This window comes from Corythoichthys intestinalis, chromosome 4 (assembly GCF_030265065.1).
Source record: "Corythoichthys intestinalis isolate RoL2023-P3 chromosome 4, ASM3026506v1, whole genome shotgun sequence".
Taxonomy (NCBI): domain Eukaryota; kingdom Metazoa; phylum Chordata; class Actinopteri; order Syngnathiformes; family Syngnathidae; genus Corythoichthys; species Corythoichthys intestinalis.
This window is the reverse complement of record NC_080398.1, coordinates 22,694,204-22,716,424: the sequence shown is the minus strand read 5'-3', so window position 1 is coordinate 22,716,424 and position 22,221 is coordinate 22,694,204. Positions and strand designations below refer to the sequence as shown.

At 39.9% G+C, this 22,221-nt stretch overlaps 2 protein-coding genes across 3 annotated transcripts in view; one reads left to right on the top strand and one right to left on the bottom strand.

Annotated features, from left to right (window-relative positions):
• Positions 1-21,682, bottom strand: part of cnfn (cornifelin) — a 29,019-nt gene extending 7,337 nt beyond the window's left edge. The window contains exons 1-2 of one of the 2 annotated variants that reach the window (XM_057834994.1): positions 21,410-21,682; positions 18,888-18,942 (exon numbers count right to left, since the gene is read on the bottom strand). In XM_057834994.1, coding sequence (XP_057690977.1) covers positions 18,888-18,942; positions 21,410-21,619 — 265 coding nt within the window. In that variant the 5' untranslated portion in view covers positions 21,620-21,682. Of the gene's footprint in view, positions 1-2,352; positions 2,659-18,887; positions 18,943-21,409 lie in introns of those variants that run through there. The other variant, XM_057834996.1, reaches the window with a different exon arrangement.
• cxcr3.2 (chemokine (C-X-C motif) receptor 3, tandem duplicate 2) lies at positions 13,872-22,221 on the top strand. The gene is made up of 2 exons (XM_057834990.1): positions 13,872-14,075; positions 17,763-22,221. The coding sequence occupies exons 1-2, from the start codon at positions 14,040-14,042 to the stop codon at positions 18,861-18,863; spliced, it is 1,137 nt and encodes a 378-aa protein (XP_057690973.1). The 5' UTR covers positions 13,872-14,039; the 3' UTR covers positions 18,864-22,221.

Sequence of the window (22,221 nt, the reverse complement as noted above, 5' to 3'; positions counted from 1 at the left end):
AAAATAGGTCACCCAAATTTTTTTAAACACAAATAATAAACTGTTTTGACCTAGGAGTAAATTAAATGACTTGTTCACTGAATTAATTTAAGTCATGAGTCTCGAGTATACAGCTGCACTTATAATCGTCTCTAGCTTTAGTTGTATAAATACAACACTCCTAAGACATAAAAAGGGAACCGCAAAAATTTAGCTTCATTTCTCTATGAAACCCCCACACAAGAACACGGGAAGTGAAAGTGCTAAATTGTCATCTGGCTGTCATGAACAACATGGCAACGCTGATCACTTGCTCTCCTCTCTACACAAGTAGAGGGCGGCATAGCACGATTCATAAAAGCCACATAATAGTAAAGAAGTAACAGTCCAAATACACATAAACACAACATCCAAGATGTATGCGCTGTATGCGGACCTTTCAGTCATGACTGGTATTCATTCATGTGAGTAGCATGTCACATATCGAAACTGAGATGGCAGCATATATCGGGAGTGACAAACAGATGAGACTTTATTTGTGACCACGACTAAACCGTTAGTAACAAAAATACTTATTAAATGTGGAAATTTTCCTCCACCAATACACTACAATTCTACCAGTTGGGAAGCTCAAAGTGTTTCTGCCTGTGAGTGCGATGGTAGAGGGGCTCAGCGCCACCCGCTGCTTGGTAGTAAAGAAACGAGTGACAGAAGTCAGTCTCCAAACACAAGCATCTACAAAAGAAGAAAAAAAACAAGAAATAGAAGCTCAATTTTTTTTCTAGTCGTTTTAACGAATATAGTGTTGCTAGGAAGATTAGCAACGTCTCCAGTTCAACTCAGAATAATGGAACAAAAATTGAAAAATTCTTCCCACCGATGTTAAACAACAAAATTGCTGATTCGCTCATTTCGCTCAGACAGATCATCCAATCATCATGCAGAGAAGCAGAGCGTCCGGGCCAGCGAAGCCCCGCCCACTACCTATAGACCTCCAGAGACGCACAGTGTCCGATGGGTGGGACAAACCCAGCCTTTAGCCAATGACATCACGTTTTGCAGTCGTGGAACAATGCACTCTGAATTCTGGAGACGCACGACGTCCACACTGTTTAAAGAGCATACGACACGAGAAAAAAAGTCTTAAATGGCATTATTATGTGAATTAGAATCATATTTTGAGACGATTCGACTATATACAACAATTTAGCAAAGCACAGATGACGAGAAATTAGCCTTTAAATCTGCCAGTTAGCCACGCCTACCATTATAGGGCTTTAGCGTCCCCAACAGGTGGATGACGTCAGCGGTAGACTGGGCTCATCGATTTTACTATTCAGCCCATTGAGGGGGAATTATTCAGAACGAGGAAAACGCGACGAAGAAAGCCGCCAAATGTCATTGTTTCAGTCTCTCTACTCCAATATTTTTACAGGATATTCTTTTTATCCAAGTATTTTTCTCCAATAGCAATATAAATGGCTTCAGAAGGACCAGTCAGCCCGTCGAGGTAGAACTATTCAGAACGAGGAAAACGCGACGAAGAGAGCGGCAAAATGTCATTGTTTCTGTCTCTTTACTTCAATATTTTTACAGGATATTCTTTTTATCCAAGTATTTTTCCCCATTAGCTATATAAATGGCTTGAGAAGGACCAGTCAGCCCGTCGAGGGGGAACTATTCACATTGAGGAAAACGCGACGAAGAGAGCGGCAAAATGTCATTGTTTCTGTCTCTTTACTTCAATATTTTTACAGGATATTCTTTTAATCCAAGTATTTTCCCCAATTGCTAAATAAATGGCATGGTCATGACAAATAACAGTCTTGTGCTGAATTGAATATGAAATAACAAAAATGCATTTATTCAGGACGACATGGCAAAATTACTCCATAATGGTCAAAACTGTCGACTTCACCTTTACTGTCGCACCTCCCGAACTATATTTTATGACACCTAAATCGGACATACCTATGTCATTTCCCTTCCCCGGCTTCGGAGAATGTAAACAAACCAGAAGGCGTGACAGCTAGCCGACATGCTAACCCGAACCGAGTGATGTTTCATAGTCTTCAAAGCGGAAAATCACACATAACTATCCTGGATTATTTGACATGACGACCCGGTTGTCTATTGTCGTCGCGGATCGGCAAACCGCCCGGCGGAGAGCAATTTACAGTTCGTTCCCCGGAGGAGGGTGGCTGGAGTTGTTGTGCAGCTAACGGGCTGCTGCTAATGACCATTAGGACAGCTTTTTACATGCCTATCAATGATCAAACGTAAGTAGTCCTTCATTTAAAGGAAGTTTGTAGTGTTGACTTTGTAATCGCTGTATTCGTATTTGACATAATACAAAACAAGATGTTTACTCACTTCCTCGTAAATCCAATGGTCCCACAGTAAATATCCACGGTGAATGGGAACCTTTTGAAACTCCAAAAAGGCGCATACGCCTCTCCCTCATACAGAATGATTTTTCTGCAGCCGTTTGGCTGGCGTGATGCGAAAAATAAACGTATTAATCCGCAAAATCAGCTGAATCATTCGTCCCCATACACAACAGTACGCTGTATAGTGAAGAGGACGTCTTCTACCGTACACGTCACAGCGCCCTCCTCCTCAATGCAAGACCGAAGCCGGAAGTCACTCATTTTCCTGGCGCGGGATTCAAAAAACTAAATAAATATAGCAATCGCTTCCACACACATCCAAGCGGTCCATATCATTCAGGAGCATAAAATACCGCGTGTATTATGAAATAAACATGCATTTTCGTGTCACAGGCACTTTAAAGGACTGTGAAGCTGCGTAAATGAACGAAAAGTAATCCGTGTCGTGACCAGTGATAGAAGCTGATTCTGAACAAAAGTTGCGGGTGTTCTAGTGCATATTTCCTCGATTACATGTACACACAACAGTACGCATTTGATCACTTATTTTTTGATGTTTTAGGGCAGGGGTCGGCAACCCAAAATGTTGAAAGAGCCATCTTGGACCAAAAAAGCAATAATCAAATACGTATGTCTGGAGCCGGAAAAAATATATGCCTAAAATGAAAGCAACACATGCTTTATGTATCTATAATAGCTTTATTAGCTTACTATCAAAATTACTAAGTTGCCGACAAATACATAATGAGCCTGTATGATTAAATGTTTATTGTCACTGCAGTGCAACCTATACAGAATGACGCACCACATGACTACTCTGTTTTACAATGCCGCCTCATTACAATATTAATGAATTAGAAGAATGTGTCATGTTTGTCCTCCTACAGAAATTATATTAAAACAAAATAAATATTTCCCTCCCTCATATTTTTCCATTTTCAAACATTTTTGAAAAGGCTCCAGGGATCCACTAGGGCAGCACTAAAGATCCGCATGCAGCTCTAGAGCCGCAGGTTGCTGACCCGCGGCTCTAGGGGAAGATGAGCTTACCTTGCAGGCTAGAGCAATCGCCACTGAATTCTATACATCATGTGATTATTTTACAAGAAATGTCGTTTTACTTCCTTGTTGGCCTCCCTTCAACTCCTGTCACCTGCCAAAAAGTTTTCCTGCCTTTTTATATTTAACTTGTTTTTAGGCTTAAAAGTAAACGCGGTTATGAGGAATTGTATTTCTTAGATAAACATAAGAAGAGTTTGCAGATTTTCACTGAAAGTTATTTTGTGATCAAACTTATTCCAATGTCAATCTAGAGATTGTTAGCATCCAGAGCTGTCGTGTGCTTTACCGATGATTAGGATATGCAGTCAAACACAGCAGTATCAGCACATACAGTTTGGCAAATAAGTATTCAGTCAACCACTAATTTTGCAAGTTCTCCCACTTGAAAATATTAGAGAGGCCTGTAATTGTCAACATGGGTAAACCTCAACCATGAGAGACAAAATGTGGGGGAAAAAACAGAAAATTACATTGTTTGATTTTTAAAGAATTTAGTTGCAAATCGTGGTGGGAAATAAGTATTTGGTTAAGACCAAAAGTTCATCTCAGTACTTTGTTATGTACCCTTTGTTGGCAATAACGGAGGCCAAATGTTTTCTGTAACTCTTCGCAAGCTTTTCACACACTGTTGCTGGTATTTTGGCCCATTCCTCCATGCTCCACTAGAGCAGTAATGTTTTGGGGCTGTCGTTGGGCAACACAGACTTTCAACTCCCTCCACAGATGTTCTACGGGGTTGGGATCTGGAGACTGGCTAGGCCACTCCAGGAACTTGAAATGCTTCTTACGAAGCCACTCCTTTGTGGCCCTGGCTGTGTGTTTGGGATCATTGCCATGCTAAAAGACCCACCCACGTCTCATGATCAATGCCCTTGCTGATGGAAGGAGATTTTCACTCAAAATCTCTCGATACATGGCCCCATTCATTCTTTCCTTTTACACAGATCAGTCGTCCTGGTCCCTTTGCAGAAAGCAGCCCCAAAGCATGATGTTTCCACCCCCATGCTTATCAGTGGGTATGTTGTTCTTCGGATGCAATTCAGTATTCTTTCTCCTCCAATCACGAGAACCTGTGTTTCTACCAAAAAGTTCTATTTTGGTTTGATCTGACCATTACATATTCTCCCAGTCCTCTTCTGGATCATCCAAATGCTCTCTAGCGAACCGCAGACGGGCCTGGACGTGTACTGGCTTCAGCAGAGGTACACGTCTGGCAGTGCAGGATTTGAGTTCCTGGCGGCGCATTGTGTTACTGATAGTAGCCTTTGTTACTTTGGTCCCAGCTCTCTGTAGGTCATTCACGAGGTCCCCCCCGTGTGGTTCTGGGATTTTTGCTCACCGTTCTTTTTATCATTTTGAAGCCACGGGGTGAGATCTTGCATGGAGCTCCAGATCGAGGGAGATTATCAGTGGTCTTGTATGTCTTCCATTTTCTAATAATTCCTCGCACAGTTGATTTCTTTACACCAAGCGTTTTGCCTATTGTAGATTCAGTCTTCCCAGCCTGGTGCAGGTCTACAATTTTGTCTCTGGTGTCCTTCGACAGCTCTTTGGTCTTGGCCATAGTGGAGTTTCGAGTGTGACTGACTGAGATTGTGGACAGGTGTCTTTTATACCGATAATGAGTTAAAACAGGTGCCATTAATACAGGTAACGAGTGGAGCCTCGTTAGAAGAAGTTAGACCTCTTTGACAGCCAGAAATCTTTCTTGTTTGTAGGTGACCAAATACTTATTTTCCACTCTAATTCGAAAATAAATTCTTTAAAATTAAAACAATGTGATTTTCTGTTTTTTTCCACATTCTGTCTCTCATGGTTGAGGTTTACCCATGTTGGCAATTACAGGCCTCTTTAATCTTTTCAAGTAGGAGAACTTGCACAATTGTTGGTTGACTAAATACATATTTGCCCCACTGTATTTGGGCCGCTTATTGTATCCTTTACTGTGCGCTTGCCCCCTTGTGGTTGGCCGACTTTTGAGAAAGATTGATGAGATGGGAAGCAGACGTTTCGTTTCATTTAATTATGGCAGTCCAAATTGTAATCAGGATTAAAATATGATTAACTGCACAGCCTGAAACAATACATATTGGAATTTATTGAAAATATTTGACAGACAGCAAATTACAAGATTAAAGAAAATATCGAGACACTCTAAACACTCAAACATTTGTTTGCAAGACATTATAAAGTCTGACCTTTTACATTTGAAGTTTAGGAATACAGAGCACAACTGGCTTTCATGACTTGATCAAAATACAGGTCATTTCGTTCACAACAACTTTGACCAGAGCAGAAGCAGAAGAAACATCTGCACAATTGTGCAAGCACAGCGTTTACCAGAAGACCCTCTGTCGGGATAAATTTAACCACAAGATGATTCAGTTCCTCACACTTTTGGCCAGATGAGATGTTTGTGAACAGAAATCTGTTAAGTAAATATGATTTTCCCCCCAGCCCTAATATATGGCAGTGGAAAGAACTTCATTACTATCGCAAATCTGAAACTGAAAAGCTGCACATTTTGCTGAGACTGCAATGAGAAAATCAAACTTCAGTTGTTTTTAGGAGTTCGTGGGAGACAAAAGTATTTTGAAAAAAATGTTTATGACTGCACCTTTGTACAGCACGACAATGAATCTGTTATAAAGTAATCCTGATGCTCTTCAATAGTATTATTTTTCACTCTTTCTTATGAAGGCGATCAATACAGAACAAATTCAATTTGACACACACTTCACAAACAACACATTTCTCCAAATTACCTTTAATTATGTCTTGATTTTGGCGATGAAATGTTTCATATCGCTTTCCTTTATTTGAAAAAGTTTTGTTCTTGGCCTTGTTTTGTCTCCCTTTATTTCTTGTCTTCTGATTTACATTTTAGATACTGTACTTAAGTTAGATTGTGAAAATCCCCTAGAAAGTACGGGCTGGTGGGAAAAAAAATTGCGTCTATGGTCATAGGGCAATAATAAATTTGGATTTCAAATCTTCTCTTCATGGACTTCACTATCACATATTACTATGATAGTAAGGTTTATGCTTTTCTTCTTACTGTACTCAATTAATTATCCATGCTCTACAGTTTTTTTAATGTCCTGGAATTCAAAATCTTTATTCGGGGACATTTAGCAGATATGACATTAAAATGTGATTAATGTGATTGATTAATTAATTACAAATCCTGTAATTATTGTAATTATTTTAGTTAGAAATGTTGTATTTGCCTGACAGCAGTAATATATGGCAGAAAACACAGACAAGGGTGAAGAAGCAGTTTCTGCTCTTGCACCCCTCTTTAAAATAAACTGCTGTATTTTAAGCCAAAAGAACTGCTGTGTTTGGAAGAGCAATATGCATATATGCTGCCATAGCAGTTTCATGGCGCATTAAGACCCCAAACTATTATCAATTTGCTCATTTCACCCTGGAAACCCAGTATACAGACACCGCGCAACCGCTTTTGTTTCAACCCAGGCATAAAAAGAAGGTAATTATATTTATAATTCGAAATGTATAGCATTTTTAGCTTAGAATCATTGATGTCCAATATTTAGTATTAAAAATTATAAAATTATTCACTAGCTTATTTTAAACCTTTAAACAAATGACATCACAATGAAAAAAATTGTGTCTGTAAATAGGTCACACAAATATATCTCATAATTTGCACGCCTTCTCACCCGTACCCCCTACAGGAATCACATCACCCCCGTCCTTCACAAACTGCACTGGCTTCCCATCTCACACAGGATACATTTCAAAATCATCCTTCTCACATACAAAGCACTCAATAACCTGGCTCCTCCTTACCTCATGGACCTTCTCTGTCCCCACACCCCCTTCTGTCACCTCCGCTCATCTAATGGAAACATTCTTACACTGCCCCCACAAATAACACACCGTACTTGGGGGTACCGAGCCTTCTCCATTGCTGCCCCCTCACTTTGGAACGCACCCCCTAAAACCATCCGCACCTGTTCTGATCTTCCCACATTCAAAAAATTGTTAAAAACTCACCTTTTTAAACTGGCTTTTAATTTGTAATTCTTTTCTCTATTGTTCTGTACTGCCCACGTTGTGTGAGCTTTATTTATTTTTTTCCCCTCAACTGTAAAGCACCTTTGAGCACCGGTAAAAGTGCTCTATAAATAAAATGGATTATTATTATTATCATTATAACTATCGCTTAATTGCTTTTTTTTTTTTTTTTTTTTTTTTTTGTGACTCTCGCATTTCCCCCAATATTTTAGATGATAAATAATCGATCCAAACAAAGAAAAACTTAAAAGAAACATCGTTTAAAAAGGTAAATATTTGGAAAACAAAATTTCAACCACTCCGTGATGTCTGCAGTTTCTGCATTGCGACCCATGTTATTTTACTGTGGTTCACCCATAAAATCCCCCAAAAGTCAGGCTGTGAGCCTGTGGCCATTCACAGCTGTATCTTGACACTCAGTGAAACATGCTACACAGAGTTTTTGTATCGAAACAAGGATAAGTACGCGATATCTCTTTAAAATCACGGAGTGTTTAATTATGCTCTCTCATGCTCTCACCTCGAGTTAGTGTTACCTCGAGTTAGGGTTTAGGGTTTTAATTGTTTTTTTTTTTAAATACCCACCTGTTCAAAATTGTTCTAAGACCATTTTGAAATTTGGCCAAATTGGGAGTCTCAGAGCAGTACATCAGGTCTCCTGAATGTTTTCCGCCATATACCGTATTATATATACTATTCCTTCTAAAAAAAAAAAAGCAAATTGTGATAAAGTTCATTATTTTCTGTAATGTACTGATAAACATAAGACGTTCATATATTTTAGATTCATTACACACAACTGAAGTAGTTCAAGCCTTTTATTGTTTTAATATTGATGATTTTGGCAAAAAAAAGTAAAAAAAAAAAAAAAAAAAACTAAAATCCCTATCTCAAAAAATTTGCATATTTTTATCCAACCAATACAAAAAAAGTGTTTTTTTAATACAAAAAAAGTCTACCTTCAATTAATTATATCAGCTATGCACTCAATACTTGGTCAGGAATCCTTTTGCACAATTGACTGCTTCAATGCGGCGTGGCATGGAGGCAATCAGCCCGTGGCACTGCTGAGGTGTTACGGAGGCCCAGGATGCTTCGATAGCGACCTTAAGCTCATCCACATTGTTGGGTCTGGTGTATCTCAACTTCCTCTTCACAATATCCCACAGATTCTCTATGGGGTTCAGGTCAGGAGCGTTGACAGGCCAATTAAGCACAGTAATGACACGGTCAGTAAACACTTTACCAGTGGTTTTGGCACTGTGAGCAGGTGCCAGGTTGTGCTGAAAAATGAAAACTTCATCTCCATAAGCTTTTTTAGCAGATGGAAGCATGAAGTGGTCCAAAATCTCATGCTAGCTAGCTGCATTGACCATGCCCATGACAAAACACAGTAGACCAACACCAGCAGCCGACATGGCACCCCAGACCATCAATGACTGTGGGTACTTGGCACTGGACTTCAGGCATTTTGGCATTTCCTTCTCCCCAGTCCTCCTCCAAACTCTGGCACCTTGATTTCCGAATGACATGCAAAATTTGCTTTCATCTGAAAAAAGTACTTTGGACCACTAAGCAACAGTCCAGTGCTGCTTCTCTGTAGCCCAGGTCAGGCGCTTCTGCTGCTGTTTCAGGTTCAAAAGTGGCTTGGATACGGCACCTGTAGCCCATTTCCAGCACAAGCCGGTGCACGGTGGCTCTGGATGTTTCTACTCCAGACTCAGTCCACTGTTTCTGCAGGTCCCCCAAGGTCTGGAATCGGCGCTTCTCCACAATCTTTCTCAGGTTGCGTTCCCCTCTTCTAGGTTGTGCAGCGTTTCCTGCCACACTTTTTCCTTCCCACAGACGTCCCACTGAGGTGCCTTGATACAGCACTCAGGCTATTTGCTCAGAAATTTCTTTCTGTGTCTTAGCCTCTTGCTTGAGGGTGTCAGTGATGGCCTTCTGGACAGCAGTCAGATCAGCAGTCTTGCCCATGATTGCGGTTTTGAGTAATGAACCAGGCTGGGAGTTTTTAATTTGCCTGGCACAGCCAGACTGTTCTCCCTGTATTTTTCAAACTCTTCCGCGTCGGAAGTCATCTCCACAACAACACAGATGGCGAACAGGAGAGCCGAGAATATGGTCCAATCCACGGTAAAATCAGTTTTAAATTACCAAAAACACATCAACACGAGTCATTGACAACAGTCTGTGTCGCGCTAGCCATGTTGAATAAACTCCGCTCTTCTTGTATGTCTACTTCCGCGTGCAAGTCCCTCGTCCTGCCCACGTCGCTTTACTAACGTCACGTCCGCCCGTCACTGATTGGTCCACTCCGCTGTCTGTTTGCTGTGGCTTGCTCCGCCCTGGAAATTGTATCCGCTGAATGGTGGCCAGACTCAATAGCTGGAACAGCAGTGAGTCTGGGGTAACAGGCTAGTTTTTAATAGCCTCAGGAATCTTTCGCACTGGTTTTGAGTTAATTCGTTGATTAACATGATGAGGTTAGTAGCTTCTTTAGAGTACCTTTTCATGATATGCTAATTCTTTGAGCTAGAGATTTTTGGGTTTTCTTGACTTTTTTGCAAAATCATTAATATTAAAACAATAAAAGGCTTGAACTACTTCAGTTGTGTGTAATGAATCTAAACTATATGAAAGTATAACGTTTATCAGTACAGTCCAGAAAATAATCAACTTTATCACAATATGCTAATTTTGTGAGAAGGACCAGTACACCAATATTTTTAGAAATAATAATAACCTGCCTGATATCCCTGTGACTCCTCCACTCCTTTTTCACCAATCTGGGTTACTAATGGAGCAAGAGAGGGGCACAGGTTGTTGATTTATTAATTAATAATTCATTTGATTTTATATATATATATATATATATATTTTTTTTTTTTTTTTATTTATTATTAGCTATAAACTGTAGGACATGCAAACGGACAACAAACTGATAAGACTGTAATTTAGAGTCTCGTCTACTCACTGATTCATTTCTTTAATAATCACTTTAATCACTCTTGCTTTATGTGTATTCATTGGCGCCACCAGGGTGGGGTCAAGGGTGGCCACCCTACTGGCCACTCCGCTGTTTAGATTGTAGTAGCATCAGTTACGCATTTCATCCCAAATGCACAGCCAGGCAAGCCGCTGCTCCTCACCTTCACAGCAGTCCCCCCGCCCCACCCCTGCTGCTGTATGCGCAGTGTGAATAGGTAGCACAAATTGATGGATATCTTATTTCAATGAGATAACAGTGAATTACACAAACGTTCAGAGAGAAGACGGAGAAGACTACTAGTAAATATACTGTATAAATCAGAATATTGTTTTGTAAAAGAAGAGGAAATATGTGCAATCGTAATATGTGCTTTTTAAGAGCTAAATGGCGCTGTTACACACTTGTTAGAGCAGATTTTTTATGTGTTTTCGACTTGTGTGACTAAGTTATGTAGCTAATGCTAGCTGCTACTTGTCAATTTTCAGAAGAGAAAGTTGACAGACATTTCTTGTTTTAAAAAGAAAATTAGCACAGGAGGGGAGAAACAGATTACTGGGGGAGCAACAGAGGCTTCTTGAGGAGGAGAACAAGGAGGAGGATGGAGCAAAGGAACAGACAGAGCAGCATGACTGATGCACAGCCAGCATCAGTGATAGAGCATAGTGATGAGGAAGATCAGACAGCAGCATAACAGAGTTAGTCAGCACCAACACTGGTCAAAGAAGCGAGGCAGGACTCCGCAAAAGAAGGTGTTCGACCTGTTCCTGGACCAACAGGTAAAGTTACGACTATATGGCCCTGACAATGAAATTGATGGCTAAGCTAGATGGTAACATCATACAGAAAATTTAGTGTTTCCATTAAATTACAAATTATGACATTTTGGTCTGCCACCCCAAGAGTTTGAGTTGCCCATCTGGCCACCCCAATGAAAAATTTCTGGAGGTGCCACTGCGTGTATCAATCTCTCTTTACACACACTCGTGTGCACGTGCAAGAAACATGGCGATGCCCCCACTTTAGTGACAGCGCCTGTCGACGTACGCGCTTTTGCAGACTCTCTACAGCAGGGGTGTCCAAATTTTTGCAAAGGGGGCCAGATTTGGTTTGGTAAATATGTGGGGGGCCGACCTTGGCTGACATGCTTTACGTAGAACAATATATTATAGCACATTTTAGCAATGCATTCCGTGTGTCACATTTGCTTTATTATTTTTTTTATTAATAATTTCAACAATCTCGCAACTAGCCTTTGTGTCGTTCTCTTTCGACTTTCGGGCTCTTGCAAAATACTACTGATGTAAAATTAAACTAGCTTCAAGTTGCTTTAATTTCTCGCTACGTATCTTCCCTGTAATCTTGTCATACATGTCAGCGTGTCTTGTTTGGTAATATTGCCTCACATTGAACTCTTTAAAAACAGCGACTCTCTTTGCAAATGAGGCAGACACAGTTGTTGCGTATTTTAGTAAAGAAATAGTCGAATTTCCACTAATCCTTGAATCGTCTGCAGTCAACTTTTTTTTTGTTGATTGTCACCATTTTAGATTTGAAATTGTGAGTAAAGGGTCACACGGGGTAATGTTGCTGTGCTGCTGCCTTTTAGTGGGTAAATGAGGAGCAGCATTTAGTGTGTAAGCCACTTCATATGCTGGTAGCAGTACTGCTGACCAATTTCTTAAGTGTATGTGCAGGCCAGACGTTATTGATTTTATGACGGAGGCTGGGGGCCAGATGAAATTTGACCAAGGGCCGCATTTGGCCCCCGGGCCAGACTTTGGACATGTCTGCTCTACAGCATGGGTGTCCAAACCTGTCCACAAGGGCCGCTGTGGGTCCTGGTTTTTGTTCTTACCAATCGAGCACAGACAGTTTAACCAATGAAGTTTGTGCTAAAACAAGCAGCACCTGACTGCAATCAACTGATTATACTTGTGAGACACCAGATTGGTGAAAAGATGTCATCTTGTTTTGTAGGAATGAAATCCAGCACCCACTGCGGCCCTATGTGGAATAGTTTGGACAACACTGCTCTACAGGGTTTTGTGTGGATATACATGTCAATTATTATTCCAAATTTGGCCTCATCAACCTGTAGGCTTTTCAGACTAACTCTCTACATCTGTCATTCATTTCTATCTCAGTCATCCGGGGGCGGGGTGAGCGGAGCACCGAGATATTTCATTGGACTAACAAAAATCAGACCAACTAATGGACTGCGTGCCACGGCCGAGAAACTTGTTTTTAATTTTATTAAACAGCATCACCAGGCCAAAAATGTGTGTTGGCCCATGGCCAGTACACCTCTGACCGCACTCACTGCCGGCCGCAGCTGGACCTACTTGGTAAAAACCAACAGTGAAAGCAGTGCACCTTCAGATGGATTCTGCACACTCTTGTAGACGAGGTGGGGGTATGCATCCGGTAGTTCCTGCAATCTGCCAATAAGCTAAATTTTAGGGTTTCTTGAGCTTGTTAAGATTCTGTTTACTGTGCAGTAAATTTTATTGCTTGGGTTATCTTCTCCATTCTGCACAGTTTTAAATAAAATTGAGCAGTCAATGAATTTTCTGGTTCTTTCTTTGAATATAATTCTTTATTTATAATTTTTTTTGCCCATGTACTGTACATGTAATTTTACTCCGGTAAAAAAAAGTAAGTACTTCATCCACCACTGACCAATCAGCATTTCTCAGCTACTCGTAACCAGTCGTTCCTCGTTGTCCCCTCACCTTTGTTCGTAGTTAGGTCAGTGCTTCCGATTCTTGGTTGCTGTCAGACATACACCATGTTATTACCGTGTTCATGAAAGTTTATTCCCTGTGCTTTTACTTTCATAACTTTGATAAAACTGCCAATGCCAGTCTACAGTCCCTCTGTTAACAATCACATAAACATGATAATAATTTTGCATGGAAAGTACAAACTACGATTTCCCAAAATAGGAAGTACACATCAATGGAAATCTTTGTATGTACAAGTTTTTAAGTTTTATCCGTTCCTTGAAAAACACAATGTCCCATCACTGCTGAGCTTTTTTAAAAATATATAATAACAATAAATGATTGAATAATAGAGATATTTTATAAAAATGTACAGCTATGGTAATATAACACAAACACATGAATGAGTTTGCCATTTTACACTAAGGAGGTCAATACATATGTAATTCATATTAGTTGGTTCCTTTTCGGATTTGTTTTGAAAATGTGTTATACTTATGAACATTACACATAAAAACTGATGATGCAGGTACAGATCCTTTTTCCATATCATCCCCATCAGTCACAAACTGTCTGTCTGCCCTAGATGATCTTTTAAACCTGTCTGCCGAGTTTTTTTTTTTTTTTTACTCAAAGTGTGTCACAATTTCCTTCGAGACAAAAATAAGACACTCATCCATTCCAAAGAGAAGCTATGTTTGCATCTATTCTACAGCAAGTGAGGAGTCGCTTCCCGAAATCACAGCTTCTTCTTTTGTACCACTATTCAGTGCTGCTGTGAAAAAAAGTTTTTCCCCATAAGCTCTAAAGACTGCAGGTCACTGTGTTGCCTCCTCTTCTGCAACAACCATGGACGATTACATTGTGACCACAGAGGACTACTGGGTAAGTGGCTTTGTTTTTATTCCACATTAAAGGGTCAATTGCTGGATAATAATCGTGCCACTACATGAGAACTTTCCTGCTTTATATTACAAACAATATTAATTTCTCAAACTTGGAAGCACTTTAAGTGGAAAATATAATAAGTAATGCAAGTCTAAAAATCTGATTGCGTGCAAGTGTTTTCCCCAAGTCATATTAAAAAGTCACCGCTAGCTGTGTGCCATACAGTATTTTCACATATACAACATACAGTGAAGAAAATAAGTATTTGAACACCATGCTATTTTGCAAGTCCTCACACTTAGAAATCATTGAGAGTTCTGAAATTTACATCGTAAGTGCATGTCCACTGTGAAAGAGATAATCTAAAAAGAAAAATCACAAAATCACAATGTATGATTTTTTAAAAACAATTTATTTGTGCTATCTAGCTGCAAACAACTATTTGAACACCTGAGAAAACGAATGTTAATATTTGGTACAATAGCCTTTGTTTGCAATTACAGAGGTCAAACATTTCCTGTAGTTTTTCACCAAGTTTGCACACACTGCAGGAGGGATCTTGGCCCACCCATTAGTCAAGGTTACTGGGCTGTCGCTGAGAAACAACGCGTTTGAGCTCCCTCCAAAGGTTTTCTATTGGGTTTATGTCTGGATATTGGCTAGGCCATGCTGGAACGTTGTCATTCTTCTCATGGAGCCAATCCTTGGTTTTCCTGGCTGTGTGCTTCAGGTCATTGTCATGTTGGAAGACCCAAGGACCCCATGGTTCACAGTAGAGATGTTGTTCTTGAGAACTTATCATTATTCTTCCTCCAAACACGGTTAGTGGAATTATGACCAAAAAGTTCTATTTTCTTCTCATTTGACTAAAAAACTTGCTCCCATGACTCCTCTTCATCATCCAAATGGTCATAGGCAAACTTAAGATGAGCCTTGATATGTGCTGGTTTAAGCAGGGGAACCTTCCATGCAATGCATGATTTCAAACCATGATGTCTGGTGTATTACCAACACTAACCTTGAAACGGTGGTCCCAGCTCTTTTCAGGTCATTGACCAACTCTTGTCGTGTAGTTCTAAGCTGATTCCTCACCTTTCTTAGCATCATTGAGACCCCACGAGGTGATATCTTACATGCAACTCCACTCCGATTGAGATTCACCATCATGTTTAGCTTCTTCCATTGCTCCAACGGTGGACCTTTTTTCACCAAGCTGCTTGGCAATTGCTCCGTAGCCCTTTCCAGCCTTATGGAGTTGAACAATTTTTTTTCTGGTGCCTTTGGACAGCTCTTTGGTCTTGACCATGTTACAAGTTTGAGTCTTACTAATTGTATGGGGGTGACAGGTGTCATTATGCTGCCATCGACCTCAAAAAAGTGCATCTCATTCAGGATAATACATGGAGTGGAGGTGGACTTTTAATAGGAGGACTAACAGGTCTTTCAGGGCCATTCTACCTGATAGACAGGTGTTCAAATACCTATATACAGGAGTATCATACAAAGTGTTTTAGAAAATCATGCACTGTGATTTCTGGATTTTACTTTTTATATTATCCCTCTCGCAGTGGACATGCACCTTCAGTGAAAATTTTAGACTCCTCCATGATTTCTAAGTAGGAGAACTTGCAGAATAGCAGGGTTGTCAAATACTTTATTTCCTTCACTGTATATAGTGTATACTTTTTTTTTTTTTTGGATTACGGTAAGTGTTTTTAACTTTAAAATTGTTAATTTTATACATTCTGCCAAATGAAACATTTCATAAAAATGAGTTTTCCCTCAATATGGAGTCCACTAAACGTTTGATTGGGAAAAGTAACAAGTACATACATATATTATCCTCCCACATGTCCAATGGTGCAGACAATTAGGGCATACGAAAATTTCTCTTATCCAGACATAAATTGACTTTTTCGTCCAGACCTGTAAACTTTACAAACAGTCCTGTGGCAGAATTTGCACTTGAAAAAAAAAAAAGTGTGAAATAAAGCTGAGGGTATGAACGAGTATGCTGAGGTTTGTCAGTTTAGGATTACTTCCCCCTCAGTGGCACATCCACCTAATGGTTAACAATTGCACACCCCTGCTCAAACGGTTTTGAATTGATGCCACAAATAGCAGCAAAGCACAACATGAAACTCCTTAACTCTCTTGAACTTGGTTATTTGGCAACAAAATGTCACTAAAACAATTGACAGAGCTCTTCAACTAAAGTTTAGCAGCACAAACATTCCATAAACCCTAACCTAAACCCTAAACCCTACCTAACACAATATGGCAGAGAAAGTTTCTACATGATAATCTTTACCTCACCTTAATCTAGTAGTGTTGTAGTCAAGACCGAAGCTAAATTTGCCAAAAACCACAAATGACTGACACCAGGTCAAGATCAAGACTTTTTGGAGATAAAATCGAGACCAAGTCCAACATGGAAACCTAGATCAAGATCATAACAAAACAGATATCGATTCTATTTGGGAGGCGAGTTTGAGACCTGACCAAAACCTTCATAATGTGTACACCAAAATTTGGGTCGGTTCATACCACAGCTCATAATGCACAATTATGATTTTTTGTTATATCTGTTTTTTTTTTTTTTTTTGTGGGGGCAAGCCCGTTGAGACTGCTTTTGTCCATTGAGCCTGTTCAAGTATCAGGCAAGCGCACTAATTCGTAGTCCGAGATGCGCTGAGCAAACTGACAGGAGCATGAAAACAAATGACTACACATGCTACACACACACACACATACAAACAGTTTCCCCGACTCCCTGCCCTGTAAGTAATCTTGAAATATTGCTCATTTGGAGCAGAGAGAAAACCGAGCATTCTCAGGCTTATCCACAACCAATATATATTTGTATGACTGTTGTCAAGCCCGCTCCTTCCCCAAGAGCTGTGTTTAAGCTAGGCGCTAACGCTAATGCACAGCTGCACCGCTACAGTAGCGCCCTGTCTCTCTCGCTCTTTGCTGACGTAATTGCTGCATGAATTCTGATTTGACAGTTCAGACTGCAGCCACATTCTAGAAAAACGTGGTCCAGATCAGATTTTAACCACATACGAAAGTGAACTAGATCGGATTGGAAATGGTCCACTTTTATGCGACTTTTCCAGTTCAGACGGTCAAGTTAATGCTTCACTCGAGTCAGAAAAACACGAAAAAATCGGATTCATGCATTAAGACCTGCGGTATGAACCTAGCCTTAGTGTTGTACAGATACCATTCTTGGGCACCAGATATCGATTCTTTTACATGGCTGTAGGGTACCAGCCGACACCGTATAAATAACACGGCTTTTGAAAACAATTAATAAAGACAGTTTTTATTTGGTTTGGTTTTGACCAGTTACGTTGGAAACAGCACGCAGCTAGCCCCGTGTTTTGATACCTAACTCTATATGCCAAAGATATTTTTATATTTTTCTCTGGGTTGATGTTGGTTGCATATGGTATATCGGTATCGGGACAACGGTAACTACAACTAACATGTCACATGATCGCAATTAAGCGCTATGTGAGGCTCTTCAAATCACTTCAACTTAGTTTATCGGCACCAATATTCCACAAATTTGCAGCAAACCCCATATTTGAAAAAAAAAAATGAGTATGGGCTTCAATTCCCAGTTGGCTGACATTGTTAACTGAAACTAACCACCTTATGTGTCATTTCCATTCGCAGTTATTCGACTATGACAATTACTCATTCTCCCCTGAAACCAGCAAGACGTACGCAGCCCCCTGCCCCCATGAGGACATCTACGCTTTTGCGCAGAGGTACCTGCCCGTGGTCTACACCCTGGTCTTCTTCCTAGCCGTGGTTGGCAATTCGCTCGTTCTGTGCGTGATCCAACGCTACCGCAACTCCAGCGGTGGCGGTGCCTGCTCCTTCTCCCTGACCGACACCTTCCTCCTCCACTTGGCCATCTCTGACCTGTTTCTGGCATTCACACTTCCGCTCTTCGCCACGCAGTGGGCCTACCAGTGGGTGTTTGGTGAGGCGGTCTGCAAGCTTTCCGGCGCTTTGTTCTCGCTCAACCGCTACAGTGGCATCCTCTTCCTGGCATGCATCAGCTTCGATCGCTATTTGGCCATCGTGCACGCCATCAGTTCTGTATGGAAGCGCAAAACCTGCCAGGCCCAGGTGGCCTGCGCCTTCATCTGGGTGTGCTGCCTGGGACTCGGAGGGGTGGACATCATCTACAAGCAGGTGAGCGAAGTGAAACTCATAGATGGGCGGGGTCCGCTCCTTTGCCAGGTGTGGTTCACCGACAATGCCGCGCAGTGGCAGGCAGCCCTGCAGCTTATCAGTGTGAGTTTGGGTTTCGGACTCCCGCTGCTGATCATGCTTTATTGCTACATCCGGATCTTCCGCTCGCTCTGCAACGCAACCCGCCGGCAAAAGCGCAAGTCCCTCCATCTCATCGTCTCCCTGGTGTCTGTCTTCGTGCTATGCTGGGCGCCATTCAACTGCTTCCAGCTAGCCGACGGCCTGCAGAGGCTGGGTGCAGTGGTCGGAGGCTGCCAGTTTGGCCGCGTGGTGGACATGGGCAGCGTGATCACTGAGAGCATTGGGCTGTCGCACTGCGCCCTCAACCCGCTGTTGTACGGCTTCGTGGGTGTCAAGTTCCGCAGGGAGATGTCTCGTATGTGCAAGGGGCTGCTAGGGAAGGGAGGCTGGATCGGAGCGGAAGAATGGAGGGACAGGAAGAGGAAAACCACTGGCTCCTACAGCTCCGCCGAGAGTGAAAACACACGCTACTCGGTCATAGTAGGAAGATGATTCAGCAGTGGACAGGTAGCTCACCAAATGTTGTGAAGAACAGTGCCACTTTTCCGTTGCGCAGTACTGCTGGACTTGGCTAGAATGACATTTCGACTAAGTTGAATGCAAATCTTCTAATGTCTTCCTCTTCCAAAATAATAATAAACAACCACAACAGGTAAAAATCCATCCATAATTTATAGAGAGAGCATATATTTGTTCTTTACTGCATTCAAGGGCATTATCCAAAACCATTTAAAAATGATCAGAGGGGAGTATATGTGTTACGTGTTCTCCTTTACATTTACTTAATTAACTTTTTGACAAAAATGTACTTCTAATAGTAATTTTACTAAGCTATACTTTTTGCTTCTACTTGAGTAGATTTGTGAAGGAAAAATGCAACTCTTACTCCTCTACTTTGGGCTACACAAGTGTCGTTACGTTCTTCCTCTTTATTCAAAATATTAGATTTATTATTTTTTTGCCAGCGATGCCAAGAGTGTATTACCGGGGTAGCTCTACCGATTACACCAATGAGACGTTGCAACATTAATCACGTGACTCCATTATACCAATCAGAAGTAAGATTGCCGTTATTGCTTCACGCCAGCCTGTTCAATCATGTGGTGTCTTTAAAGCACCGTAAAAAATGAAGTATTTGATATAGAGCTCTGCCCTGAACATGACTCGAAAGTGTGGATTTTAATCTCTCTCAGTTTTTATTTGGCACCGATTGACCACGGGAAACCGGAGCTATGATCCTTTTAATTTCAAAATAATCATTATGAAGGAACTATTCACTTTTCAAACTGGGAACTATTTTCTCCACCAGAGGGCAGTCATGCTTTTTTGAACGAATGATGCTTAATCTATGTAATTTTTTTTCTCTCGTCGGAATTCAATGATTTGTTTTTGTTATTGTTGTATTTCTGTGGCTTAATGTAATGGGTTATTGTACAGTATCATTATAACAATAGTCCATATACTTTGTGCTCAGAGAAAAAAATACCATTGTTAAAAAAAAAAAAAAAAAAATCCAACAAAAATATAAGCAGTGTTACTCACAATGTTACTCATTACTTCAGTATTTTTTTTTTTTTTTACACCAAATACTTTTTTACTTTTACTTTTCTGTACCTGAGTACATTTTTTAGACAACTACTTTTAACATTTACTTGAGTAATATTATTTGGAAGTAATGCTATTCTTACTTAAGTAAAAATGTTGTCAACCCTACCCACCTCTGAAAATGACACTCAGACCGACTTGGATTTACTTCTTCATGTTCCTTTTAACTCTATCTTCATATACTTCATTTAGGGGGAAATTATTATATTTTCAAAACAAAAGTCTTTTTCATGTGAGAATAATTGTATATCTTTGGAAAAACTTTCAACCTCAAACCTTCAAACTTTTTACCTTCAAGAAAAAATTGCTGTATGAACCAGTTTTGAAAACAACCACAACAAAAAATTGTAATGTTGTGACTGAAAAAAGTAATCAATTTACCAATGAAAAGTTCTGAAGAAGAACTTCTGAAGAAGAAAAAAACAGTTGTATATTTTGTATTAACATCATAATGTATATGAATTAGGGGGGAAAAATTATGATGAGTTGCATATTTTTAGGAAAAGCACTGGGACTAAATATTTGCGAAAAAAGCCTCCATCAGTGGAGTTGTATATATTTTGAAGAACAAAAAGTCTTGCATGTCTTAAATAAGGAATTAATCTAGGGCTGTCAAACGATTAAAATTTTTAATCGAGTTAATTACAGCTTAAAAATTAATTAATCGTAATTAATCGCAATTAATCGCAATTCAAACCATCTCTAAAATATGCCATATTTTTATGTAAATTATTGTTGGAATGGAAAGATAAGACACACGACGGACATATACATACAACATACTGTACATAAGTACTGTATTTGTTTATTGTAACAATAAATCCACAAATGGCATTAACATTCTTTCTGTTAAAGTGATCCATGGATCGAAAGACTTGTAGTTCTTAAACGATAAATGTTATAGTTACAAGTTATAGTAATTTTATATTAAAACCCCTCTTCATGTTTTCGTTTTAATAAAATTTGTAAAATTTTCAATCAAAAGTAGAGTTAATATAATAATAAGAAGAATAAAAATAATAATAAAAATAGAGTGACCAAAGTTTTACGTGTATTTTGCATAGCTATTTGGATATGGAATGCCAGTTCATTTTGCATTGTTGTTTAAGAATAGGGCCTCATTACTATAGACTGAAGTGCTTGTCTTTTTGTGAATTTTTTTTTTTTTTTTTTTTTTTGGAGAGATAGGAATATTATTTTTGTTGTGCTTTCACTAAACGATACTTACATTGGGGAGGGCAAGTATTTGATACACTTGTATCAAATACTTGTTCTCCCCACTGTATGTTTGTTGTGAAGGAGTTGCCAATAAACGGCGCGGTCCAAAGAACGCCTGTGTCCACTCGCCTTTACTGTATTAAATATATCTGTACATATCTTACCCAAAATACAACAAGAGACACATAATTGCCACTAAAAGAAAGAAAACTTACCGAAATATGTGTGGAGCACAAATAGCAATTTGCGTTGCATTGTGAATACAGCATAAACGTCTCACAACTACTAATTCTCCCACGTTTTGAAGAAATAACATGAGTATGGAACGGCGCTGCCCCCAAGCGGCCGGTGGCATTCTCTTCACTCTTAATGCCCATAAACGGCCTCATTGTATATCTGTTTGAGGCAATATGCGAGATGGTCATTCACCCAAGCGCCAGCAGAGGGCGGCAAAACTCCATAACAACAAGTGAGTTTTTCACTGAACAGTCATTTAAATATGTCTGAGCGGGACATCTGCGTCAATTGCGTCAAATATTTTAACGTGATTAATTTAAAAAATTAATTAACGCCCGTTAACGCGATAATTTTGACAGCCCTAAATTAATCACATTGGAAATTGCATCAATAGTAAAAGCCTTGTTATAATTATATATTATTTTAAAGTTGTTCCTTGTATTTTTATATCTGAAGAAAATTTTGCCTGAGGAACCCCAATATCAGGAGGTTCTTAAAGTGAATGGACAGATGAGTCCAAGAAGGAAAATACACCCAAACAAAATCGGGTGATGAAAGACTGGAAGATGTTCTGTCTTGCTTCATTTGCTTTACTCTTGCTTTATTTTTACCGAGTGTGTTGTTGTTGTTTTTTTGTTGTTTTGTAAGGGAAAATGGGGTTAAATTGATGGATGAACGGTAATCCTGCAAAATAATTCCGCTTCCAAATGTATGGAACTTAATTGGGGAATACGGACTGCACCTATACATTGTCTTGTGTGAATAAAGACTGGAAAATGTTCTCTGTATC

Excerpts from the sequence above, each read along its gene's own strand:
- cxcr3.2 (XM_057834990.1), top strand. The coding sequence starts at position 14,040 with ATGGACGATTACATTGTGACCACAGAGGACTACTGG. Across the intron at positions 14,076-17,762 it reads TGACCACAGAGGACTACTGG|TTATTCGACTATGACAATTA; the intron begins GTAAGTGGCTTT and ends TTCCATTCGCAG.